Source organism: Lolium rigidum, chromosome 2 (genome assembly GCF_022539505.1).
Source record: "Lolium rigidum isolate FL_2022 chromosome 2, APGP_CSIRO_Lrig_0.1, whole genome shotgun sequence".
NCBI classification, from domain to species: domain Eukaryota; kingdom Viridiplantae; phylum Streptophyta; class Magnoliopsida; order Poales; family Poaceae; genus Lolium; species Lolium rigidum.
In genome coordinates, this window is record NC_061509.1 from 124,082,218 (window position 1) to 124,094,678 (window position 12,461).

At 44.6% G+C, this 12,461-nt stretch overlaps 1 protein-coding gene across 1 annotated transcript; it reads left to right on the forward strand.

Annotated features, from left to right (window-relative positions):
- Nucleotides 1-10,794: 10,794 nt before the first annotated feature.
- On the forward strand, nucleotides 10,795-11,319 carry LOC124690072. The gene has a single exon (XM_047223507.1). It carries the CDS (start codon nucleotides 10,795-10,797, stop codon nucleotides 11,317-11,319), a length of 525 nt encoding a protein of 174 aa, XP_047079463.1.
- The last annotated feature ends 1,142 nt before the right edge of the window (nucleotides 11,320-12,461 follow it).

Genomic DNA, 12,461 nt, shown 5'->3' on the forward strand with positions numbered 1-12,461 from the left:
GAGTTGTGGATAAGCTCCAATGAGTGGTTTCGACCACACATATCCACTACACGAGATCTCTCAATGAGAGCATGATACGTCTCCAACGTTTCTATAATTTCTTATGTTCCATGCTTGTTTTATGACAATACCTACATGTTTTATTCACACTTTATATCATTTTGATGCATTTTCTGGTACTAACCTATTAACAAGATGCCGAAGCGCCAGTTCCTGTTTTCTGCTGTTTTTGGTTTCAGAAATCCTACACAGGAAATATTCTCGGAATTGGACGAAACAAAACCCCACGGCCCTATTTTCCACGGAGGGTTCCAGAGCATCGAAGAAGAGTCGGAGACGGCCATGAGGGGGGCCACCCCATAGGGCGGCGTGGCCCACCCTCCTGGCGCGCCCAGGTGTGGGGAGGCCACCCCCTGGCTCCTCCGAGGCCGCCCTTCCGCCTATATATTCTCCCAGATGCGAAAACCCTAAAGCAATCAGTCATATTCCACGAAAAGTTACGTAGCCGCCGCCATCGCGAAGCCAAGTTCGGGGGACAGAAGTCTCTGTTCCGGCACGCCGCCGGGACGGGGAAGTGCCCCCGGAATCCATCTCCATCAACTTCATCGCCATCTTCATCTCCGTTGCTGTCTCCCATGATGAGAAGGGAGTAGTTCTCTCCCGAGGCTGAGGGCTCTACCGGTAGCTATGTGGTTCATCTCTCTCTCCCATGGTGTGATCTTTATGTGATCATGAGCTTTGTAATCTAGTTGAATATGTAGATGTTACTCTTGTCTATTATGCACTCTAGAGGTTACTTTAATATGAACTCCGGAGTCACTCTCCACGGTGTGATGGTGACAGTGTGCGCATCGTGTGTGATTCCTTTATGACGTTGTGGAGCTTGTTTACTCCGGCTTGAGGTGTGCGTTTGTAGCCCTACACAATGAATGGTGTTTGTTATCCAACAAGAGAGTGTTTGAGAGTAGCATCTATTTATTCAATTATGTGATCATTGTTGAGAGTGTCCACTAGTGAAATTATGATCCCTAGGCCTTGTTTCTAAGCATTGAAACACCGTTTCCAACAAGTTCTGCTACATGTTTGCTTGCTGCCATTTTTATTTCAGATTGCAATTACTACTTATAATCATCCATATTACTTGTATTTCACTATCTCTTCGCCGAACTAGTGCACCTATACATCTGACAAGTGTATTAGGTGTGTTGGGGACACAAGAGACTTCTTGTATCTTAATTGCAGGGTTGCTTGAGAGGGATATCCTTGACCTCTACCTCCTTGAGTTCGATAAACCTTGGGTGATTCACTTAAGGGAAACTTGCTGATGTTCTACAAACCTCTGCTCTTGGAGGCCTAACACTGTCTACAAGAATAGAAGCACACGTAGACATCAAGCTATTTTCTGGTGCCGTTGCCGGGGAGGTAAGGTAAAAGGTATTCACATCCTCCGACTACTAAGCTATTTTCTAGCACTGTTGCCGGTGTGTGAGTGCTCGAAGGTATCTCCTTTAGATTCTACAATTATATCTTTTTGTTTCTTGTTTTTATTTCACTAGTTAGGCTTAATGGAAAACAACAAAAATATTAGAGATCTTTATAGTATTTATCTTGAGTTAGGACATGAGGTGTTTGAAGAGAAAATTAAAAAACCTATGGAACTTTATATGCATGCTAATGGCAATGTTATTAGTATGAATTCTTTGAACACCATTGTTGCTAATGCTATGAAAAAATCTAAGCTTGGGGAAACTGGTTTTGAGGAGCATGATATTTTTAGTCCCCCAAGCATGGAGGAGAAATTTTACTTTGATGATACTTTACCTCCTATATATGATAATTACAATGATGACTATCATATTTTCAGTCCACCTACTATTGAGGAGAAAATTAATTATGATTACAATATGCCTGCTACATATGATGATTATGGTGATGAGAATAATAATGATAGCTATCTTATTGAATTTGCTCCCACTATAATTAATAGTAATAACTATGCTTATGTGGAGAGTAATAATTTTATGCATGTAGCTCATGATAAGAATGTTTCATGTGATAATTATATTGTTCAGTTTGTTCATGATGCTACTGAAAATCTTTATGAGAGAGGACAATATGGTTGTAGGGATTTTCATGTTACTAAAACACCTCTCTTTTTGCTTAAAATCTTGAAGTTACGCTTGTCTTGTTTTCCTATGCTTATTGCATTATGCTCACATGACTTGTTTATTTACAAGATTCCTTTTCATAGGAAGTGGGTTAGACTTAAAAGTGTTTCTTATTTGCTTTTGATGCTCTCTTTTGTTTCAACTCTTATTTCTTGCGAGAGCATCATTAAAATTACGGAGCCCATCTTAATGGCTATAAAGAAAGCACTTCTTGGGAGATAACCCATGTTTTTATTTTGCTACTGTTTTGTTGTGTCTTAAAAGTTATTACTACTGTAGCAACCTCTCCTTATCATGTTTATTTCGTTTTTGTGCCAAGTAAAGTCTTTGATAGAAAGTTGATACTAGATTTGGATTTCTACGCAGGAACAGATTTTTAGCTGTCACGAATTTGAGTTGTTATCTCTGTAGAAGAATCTAAAAATTCTGAAAAAATTCATGCGTGATCCTCAGATATGTACGCAACTTTCATTCAACTGGAGCTTTTCCATCTGAGCATGTTAAGTGCCTCGAAAAAATTCGTCTTTACGGACTGTTCTGTTTTGACAGATTCTGCCTTTTATTTCGTATTGCCTCTTTTACTGTGTTGAGTGGATTTCTTTGCTCCATTAAATTTTAGTAGCCTTGGTTAATGTCCAGAAGTGTTGGGAATGATTGTGTCCTTGCTGAACATGTGAATTTTTGATTATGCACTAACCCTCTAATGAGATTGCTTTGAGTCTGGTGTGAAGGAAGTTTTCAAGGATCAAGAGAGGATGATGATATGATATGATCAAGAAGAGTGAAAAGTCTAAGCTTGGGGATGCCCCCATGGTTCATCCCTGCATATTTCGAGAAGACTCAAGCGTCTAAGCTTGGGGATGCCCAAGGCATCCCCTTCTTCATCAATAACTTATCAGGTCACCTCTAGTGAAACTATATTTTAATTCCGTCACATCTTATGTGCTTTACTTGGAGCGTCTGTGTGCTTTTATTTTCGTTTTGTTATTTTCATTCTCTGAATAAATTGGATCCTAAAGATCCTTGTGTGGGAGAGAGACACGCTCCGCTTTTTCATATGAACACTCGTGTTCTTCATTTTTCATGTTCATGGCGAAAGCTGAAAGCCGCAGCACTTATTGTTATTTTGTTGGAAACAGAAAATGCTTCATGTGGTAATTGGTATATTGTCTTGAATAATTTGATACTTGGCAATTGTTTTGAGCTCTCAAGTAGATCATGTTTAAGCTCTTGCATCATGTAGTTTAAATATATTAGTGGAGAACTACCGTAGAGCTTGTTGAAATTTGGTTTGCATGATTGGTCTCTCTAAGGTCTAGATATTTTCTGGTAAAAGTGTTTGAGCAACAAGGAAGACAGTGTAGAGTCTTATAATGCTTGCAATATGTTCTTGTGTAAGTTTTGTTGTACCTGTTTATACTTGTGTTTGCTTCAAACAACCTCGCTAGCCAAAACCTTGTACTGAGAGGGAATGCTTCTCGTCATCCAAAACCTTGAGCCAAAACCTATGCCATTTGCGTCCACCATAACTACCTACTATGTGGTATTTTTCTGCCATTCCAAACTAAATTGCTTGCGTGCTACCTTTAAAAAAATTCATTCCTTTTCTTTGAAATACATAGCTCATGGGAAAGTAGCCTAAAAACTATTGTGGTAATGAATATGTCGCTTATGTATCTTAGTTCTTATAAGTTGCTTGTTGAGCGGTAACCATGTTTCTGGGGACGCCATCAACCTGTCACACCTTTGTTGAATATCATGTGAGTTACTATGCATGTTCATCTTGTCTGAAGTAAGGGAGATTTCTCATGAGTTAAATGGTTTGAGTATGCATATTGTTAGAGAAGAACATTGGGCCGCCAACCAAAGCCATGTATCATGGTGGAAGTTTCAGCTTGGACATTAATCCTCAGAATCTCTTATGAGAATATTATTGTTGTTGAATGCTTAAAGCATAAAAGAGGAGTCCATTATCTGTTTTCTATGTTGTCCCGGTATGGATGTCCTCAAGTTGAGATCTATCAAAATCGAGAAATCAAATGCGATTTATCTCCTTGGACCTTTGTACAGGTGGCATAGAGGTACCCCTTTGTGACACTTGGTTGAAACATATGTAATGCAATGATAATCCATGGAAATCCGAGCTAATTAGGACAAGGTGTGGGCACTATTACTATTCGATGCATGAGGCTTGCAACTTATAGGAAGTTTTATGCACAACCCATATGAATTATTACTACCGTTGACACAATTGTTTCCATGTTTTCAAAATAAAATGCTCTAGCACATGAGTAATCCCTGCTTCCCTCTGCGAAGGGCCTTTCTTTTACTTTATGTTGAGTCAGTTTACCTACTTCTTTCTATCTTAGAAGCAAACACTTGTGTCAACTGTGTGCACTGATTCTTACATGCTTACTTATTGCACTTGTTATATTACCTTATGTTGACAACTATCCATGAGATATCATGTTACAAGTTGAAAGCAATTGCTGAAACTTAATCATCCTTTGTGTTGCTTCAATGCCTTTTACTTTGAACCTATTGCTTTATGAGTTAACTCTTATGCAAGACCTTTTGATGCTTGTCTTGAAAGTACTATTCATGAAAAGTTTTTGCTATATAATTCAGTTGTTTAGTCATTATCTTTTTGTTAGCAAACTATAGACCATTGCTTTGAGTCACTTCATTCATCTCATATGCTTTACAATAGTGTTGATCAAGATTATGTTGGTAGCATGTCACTTCATAAATTATTCTTTTTATCGTTTACCTACTCGAGGGCGAGTAGGAACTAAGCTTGGGGATTCTTGATACGTCTCCAACGTATCTATAATTTCTTATGTTCCATGCTTGTTTTATGACAATACCTACATGTTTTATTCACACTTTATATCATTTTGATGCATTTTCCGGTACTAACCTATTAACAAGATGCCGAAGCGCCAGTTCCTGTTTTCTGCTGTTTTTGGTTTCAGAAATCCTACATAGGAAATATTCTCGGAATTGGACGAAACAAAAGCCCACGGCCCTATTTTCCACGGAGGGTTCCAGAGCATCGAAGAAGAGTCGGAGACGGCCAGCAGGGGGGCCACCCCGTAGGGCAGCGCGGCCCACCCTCCTGGCGCGCCCAGGTGTGGGGAGGCCACCCCCTGGCTCCTCCGAGGCCGCCCTTCCGCATATATATTTTCCCAGATGCGAAAACCCTAAAGCAATCATTCATATTCCACGAAAAGTTGCGTAGCCGCCGCCATCACGAAGCCAAGTTCGGGGGACAGAAGTCTCTGTTCCGGCACGCCGCCGGGATGGGGAAGTGCCCCCGGAATCCATCGCCATTAACTCCATCACCATCTTCATCGCCGTTGTTGTCTCCCATGATGAGAAGGGAGTAGTTCTCCCCCGAGGCTGAGGGCTCTACCGGTACCTATGTGGTTCATCTCTCTCACCCATGGTGTGATCTTTATGTGATCATGAGCTTTGTAATCTAGTTGAATATGTAGATGTTACTCTTGTCTATTATGCACTCTAGAGGTTACTTTAATATGAACTCCGGAGTCACTCTCCACGGTGTGATGGTGACAGTGTGTGCATCGTGTGTGATTCCTTTATGACGTTGTGGAGCTTGTTTACTCCGGCTTGAGGTGCGCTTTTGTAGCCCTACACAATGAATGGTGTTTGTTATCCAACAAGAGAGTGTTTGAGAGTAGCATCTATTTATTCAATTATGTGATCATTGTTGAGAGTGTCCACTAGTGAAAGTATGATCCCTAGGCCTTCTTTCTAAGCATTGAAACACCGTTTCCAACAAGTTCTGCTACATGTTCGCTTGCTGCCATTTTTATTTCAGATTGCAATTACTACTTATAATCATCCATATTACTTGTATTTCACTATCTCTTCGCCGAACTAGTGCACCTATACATCCGACAAGTGTATTAGGTGTGTTGGGGACACAAGAGACTTCTTGTATCTTAATTGCGGGGTTGCTTGAGAGGGATATCCTTGACCTCTACCTCCCTGAGTTCGATAAACCTTGGGTGATTCACTTAAGGGAAACTTGCTGCTGTTCTACAAACCTCTGCTCTTGGAGGCCCAACACTGTCTACAAGAATAGAAGCATACGTAGACATCAGAGCACAACGACATTATGATAAGGTGACTTCCTTCTACTTAAGGCCTATTGTTAAATTCGTTGAACTTTGGCTATGCTTTGAGTGTTCCTTTCCTTTTCCTGTGCTATTGATAGGGTTCATGACAAGTGAAGGGACATTCAAGCATTGTTGTCATTTACCTCCTTACACATTCATGACGAGTTATCGTCGAGGAGAACTCTTTTTCAAGTTGGGGGAGATGATACAACCCGACTTTCGGTCTTCACCGCATCATATGCTTCATCACCAACACGCCACACAAAGGTAAATCTTGTCGTTTATGTGTGCCTATACTCTCCCATAAGGAATGGTATGCTACTTCATACTCTATCATTCATCTATGATAGGGATGCACCGACAAGTACGAATGAGAGAGAGGATGCCCGAAGATTCAAGGCTGGCATCATAGAGACATGGAAGAGACGAAGGAAGAAGAGGCGTCCGAGGTCGCCAAGAAGATGAAGGTGCAAGAAGCACCACTGCCAGGCTAGATTATCCGGCCCCTGCCAGTCCAGATAATCCACCCCCACTAATTAAGGCTGGATAGTTTGGCCCATGCACGTCCAACACTTGGGCTAAGCCCATGTAACCACCCACTATGCTCCTTGTATTACTAAACTACCCTTCCTTAGTGGTTCCCTATATACAGTCCCCTCTCCCCACCTAGAGACAAGGAATAGACTTGGTGAAGAACTTGGCTTATGCCTCTACCATCCCTAGTAGATTAGGAAAACCCCTCCTCTCTTAGACACAAATATATGAGTTGTATCAAGGCCCTCTTTATGTGATTGATCTATCACTTGTGTGATTCTACTTCGGTCTCTCATAAGAGTGATTCTATCGATTGCATACCGATCTCTTGCTCGAGGATTCTACCTCGTGTCTCTCCCTCGAGTGATTCTATCGGTATGTTGGTTCGGGCCGTCGAGAGAAAATTGAAATTGTATCGGCTTGTGTTTTGCGTATGTTCATCGTGTTCTTTGTCATTCTTCGTGTTCTTCCTCTCCCCCGCCTTTCCCTTGGTCAATTCGTGAGATTGGGCCACACATCATAGGATTACCCTTTATCAGATCCGGTGCCGGACAACCTCGGCCTACCCTCTTTGCTTTGCCCTGCATCGTCGGTTGGGGCTGGCACGCGCGAGTGGGCACGAGGTGGTGTCAGCGGTCAGGTACTTGGATCCGTTAGGCTATTGGGCAGCTATGCTTTACGTGGGTGGGGTTTTCTCGGTGGTTGATGGTCGTACGCGGCAGTCCCCTTTTTGCCCTCTCGGTTCGTGGAGAGGGAGCTGGAGGCGTGGTACCAAATTTGGCTAGGGCTTTGATCTGGTGGTTGCCAGGGGGTCGTGGCTGATGGGGAGTTTGGTGGATGGCATGGGGGAGGGTTTGGTCCTGCTCCACATGTGTCATCTTCTCCCCCTCCAACTAGATTGGATGAATGCTGGGTATTCCGTCTCGATCCCATCTTCGCCGAGGACGGCTAGCTATCAGCGCACTGCAGGAGTGCTAGCGGCAGGATTTGGATCGGCTCCATCTTTAGGTCTCGGCAAGCTGGGACGTCGGTGGGTTAGATGGCGCATTTGCGAAAGCATCGCAAGGCTTTGGCCAATGCTGGCGACGACGACGTCCATAGATGACGGTTATCTCCTTGGAGGTGTGGCCCTGATGCCCATCTGGTCATCAATTTCTTTCTCTTTGGCACCTTTGTTGCCCTTATGACTTGCGTCTTTTTTTTAAGTTCCTCCTTGAACTCTCTATTCGTCGATGCCTTGCTCCAAGTTGGCCCGACTTATTTTAAACGGTTTGATTTCCGGTTTGCGTGATCAAGAACTCATCGCGTAGATCAATACCCGTACTCGAAACTGAGTAATTCGAAAAACTACGTTTGCGGAAGAATTGAGAAGTGATCAAGAAGTTCATCGAAACATTTAGCATGATTGAGTTCATGGATACACCACACAGACATAAAGTAAACCACAAATGCAAAATGAGAACCTAATCTAGCCTACCGCAACCCTACATTTACCAAAATTCGGTCCCAGGATACCTCACTAGGGCCAGGAGGACGTGCACCTACGAGGAGTTCCAGCGGGAGGCCGCCATCCGCCGCTTCAAGACGGGGCACCTCGAGCTCAAGTAGGAGGATCTCATCGCCGTTCGTCATCCGCCGCCGCGCCCACAGGCCCTAGTGAGGTATCCCGGGACCGAATTTTGGTAAATGTAGGGTTGCGGTAGGCTAGATTAGGTTCTCATTTTGCATTTGTGGTTTACTTTGTGTCTGTGTGGTGTATCCATGAACTCAATCATGCTAAATGTTTCGATGAACTTCTTGATCACTTCTCAATTCTTCCGCAAACGTAGTTTTTCGAATTACTCAGTTTCGAGTACGGGTACTGATCTACGCGACGAGTTCTTGAGCCTGCAAACATATTTGAGTGGCCTGTTTTTGCGTTTTTTGCATGTCGCTATTTACAGTATTTTCTAGAGTTGCTCCAAGGAAGTAAATGCAGGCTGCGAGCCAGTGCGTTGTCGCGGTATACTTCCCATATTGTGTTGCGATTATGTTAGTTTTGTAGCCTTGTAGGCATTATCTGTGGCTTGTATCATATATTGATCAGCATGAGTATTTCTACTTGTGCTTAGACATGTACAATAAGATTACACAAGCCTAGTGTGTTTATAAATTCAGCATCTAATCTCTTGCCTGGCAGTGTCACAAAGCAAAGTGTGGTGAAACGCGTTTGTTCATCTCCGTCTAGCATGTTGTACAGCCCGGCTAGTAGTGAATACAGCGCGTAACTTAGCTTCGGTTTGCGGCCAGCGCAAGCAAAGGGTGGGGATATTAAGCTTGCAGCGCAGCTGCATGCAATTTATCTTCTATGCGATATCGAGCTGGCTAGAACCCTGGTCTTCAGAACCAAAACGCACCGAGCGACTCCCCTTTCTCTTCCTCCTCCCCCGAAACTCCTTTTTCTTTGAGAGTCTGCTGTTGGCCACCGGGCCGACCTGACGTCCTCCCCACCGGCGCTGCCGGCCGGAGATGGACTAGGGAAGGCGCCGGAGATAGGGCTGTACATATTAGCTGTAGATCTAGGTTGCTTTGGCAAGTTGCCAGTCGTTGGCGTTATGCCGGTAGGCGGTGGTTGCTGGATCTTGCGGCCGGGATCTGGTGCCCTCTGATGGTTCTCCTGCTCGTCGTGGTGCTCCAGTGGGCGGAGCCGAAGTCGACGGGGAGGGGGCCTGGAGTCTCCGCAAATAAAGGGCCTTTATCTCGCAGATTCGTTGCAGGTGCTCTTTATCTGGAGATTTCTTTCTCTGCTCGTGGTGAGCTCGAGTTGGACTATCTGCAGTTTCAAGATTGCTTCGTGGCGGATTTGCATCTGGGGAGTATTGAAGCTGCATCCGGGAGTTCATCCGCGCCAGCACCGAGCTTGCTGTCGCTGCAGATGGTCGTAGGGCGACCGCTCCCACCATGCTCGTCGGCATCGGTTCTTTCCGGCCGGCGGATGATGGCGCTGTTCAACCTCCAGGCTGATTTGCCAACAAGGAGGCTCTTCTGCTTCACCATAATTTGCTTCCGCCGTCTCATCCCAAGTGGTTCCATCCCCGGTGATGTTTCGGTTGACTATGGTGAGAAGCTCTGGCGAGTTGGAGAAGAAGCAGGACCCGATTGCGTTTTTCAGTCATCATCTAGGGTCCAAAATGCACAAAGTGTGGGGTCTGTTGTAATTTCTTTAATCGTGTTGTACCCTGATGTAAAGTGTATCTCCACCGCTGATAAATGAAGCTTCTAGGCCCTCTTGGGCCTATCCCTGTTCAAAAAAAAAAAAAAAAAAAAAAAAAGAACCCTGGTCTTCAGGCCCTTCTCCAGCATGTTCTCGTGAAGCAACTCCTCATGGCATGCTAGCCGGCCGTCTGCGTATGTGGGCCCTGCATGGCGTGCATCATTGTGAAGGTTTGACATGTACTGACAAGTGTGTTTTGCTTGGGCATGAAAAATGGACGTAGTTGCGCGTACTCGCAATCGTGATAGCCAAGCCAATCATTTCATCTTTTTCTAAAGGCCTTTCTAAAAAGAGTAACCTGCTGTGTGATATTGTTTGTGTTTTAATAATCTCAATCATCCATCATTTACCTGCTAGAAATAGGTTTATTTCTCTATGTTTTCTCCAAGTTCGGGTAAGAATACGTACATTTTGGTCATGAAAGTTCCTACTTTGCGTACGGTCTAGCTATGTGTCCTAGGCTCCTGACCATTGACCTATACAAATTGATCACAAAATACATAGAAAATATGGAGAAGCTTCTCCGGCTCAACTATATTAACCTTTCTTGCCCTGAAATTCTGCAGCCCTCCACTACATACGACTCTCATCTCTCTCTAGTGCTCTACTAGGTAAGCTATAAAAGCATTTCGACCTCAGTAGTTCAGGACATAAACCCTATCAAAAACATCCATCAACTTCCCGGCGCGACGGCATGGAAGAGCATCCAGGCCAGCGCTCCAGCTCCAAGGCGGCGAGGCGTCTGCGCAGCCTCCTCGCTCTCGCCGCAGACTACATCAAGTACCTCTTCATGAACCGCCGCCGGCTCGTTTGCAGGGCGGCGAGGCGAACCATCGCTGTTCTATCCTCGTACCACGGCAAAAGCAACAAGCACCTGGCGCCATACTGGCCACCTCGTGCGCTTGCGGAGCACGAGTTCTCGTGCAGCGACAGCCCTAGCCCCGCGTTCCTCGCGGCCAAGAGGTTCCGATCACGGCTGTTACGCAATGCGGCGGCCGGCTCTTCCTGCTTCGGAGCCTCCCTTGGGGCCTCGTACGGGTCGCCGCCAGTGACAGAGGAGGAGGATGAGATGGTTGAGGAGGAGGAAGATGAGGCTGATGGCTGGGGGTGCTATGCGCTCGAGCTTGACGTGGACTACAGGGCGGAGGAGTTCATCAACATGTTCTACGAGCAGCTCAGGGCGCAGAACTTTGCCACGGCTTTTCAGCGCTCGCCGTGACGGAAGACACACTGGGAGCTGAGAGTTCAGAGCTTGCGGTTTCAGCGCCAATCCCGACGGCGCGAGATGATCCAAAGGGTACGTTAGGTACGTGAGAGATGTGTCTTCGCTTGTGAGTTTTGATGAGGAGGGAGAGGAACGGGACATATTATTGTACTTTTTTTTGTTTTCACCGATGAACCTGAATCAATGTTGGTTTACCTTGTAATTGAGTCTACCTACGTATACATATGTTCTATTATCCTGGTTGTGTACAAATAAAATGCCCATTTTTTTTTTGTTTATGTCTTTATCCGGCTTTGTATAAAGAACATTTTCCGCCCTTATGGGTTTTGCGTGTTTGATGTCAACACAGGTACAAATTTATGCGTGTTGTTGTATACAAGTATATAGAAAGATGCTACACATTATTATACTGGATAGATCACTCAAAGTGAAGTAGCTGCTGTGTTTTTGCTCCAGGCGAAAGTTCCAGCCACAGTTAGCGGAACTACCGTCTAGATTCCTCTGTTAGCAGCGCCAACACAGCGCACAGAATTGGCCACGAGCGGAAGTTGGCCGACCGGTACTACCGCCCCACTTTCGGTCTACTTCCGGAAACATCGTGTTTTGTTACATATGGTTTCTAGGGGAGTATTCCGCATTTCCGGAAGTAGGCCGGAACTTGGCCAGTAGTACCACCCACCGGTACTACCGCCCTTGTTCCGCATGCATCGACAACAGCATCTGTTCAACAGGAAAAAGAATCTAACCGGAACTTTTGGCCCTTGTGGCCGGTACTTCCGTTATTACACAAAAACGTCCACAACGATCAGATTTGAAGCACCTACTCATATAAATAGCCCTCTTCCCCAATAAAAAAGGTTGCTCGTCCCAAAGAGAAGATCTTACCATTGTTGAGCCACAAGAATCACTGGATCTCCTCCTCCAACCATCCAAAGCTCTTGATATTTGGAGCATCGAAGGAGAAGACCCGGATCTACATATTCACCAAAGCGATTTGGATTTTCCCCTCATTTGCTTGAGGGCCCCTTTGCTAGTGTTCCATTTGGAAATCCTAGTTGCTTATGGTTGATTTATTCTTGTTGTTGTTGTGTTGTTACAGCTATTGGGAGACTCCAATTCAGTTGTGGATGTGTGCC

Excerpts from the sequence above, each read along its gene's own strand:
- LOC124690072 (XM_047223507.1), top strand. The coding sequence starts at position 10,795 with ATGGAAGAGCATCCAGGCCAGCGCTCCAGCTCCAAGGCGGCGAGGCGT.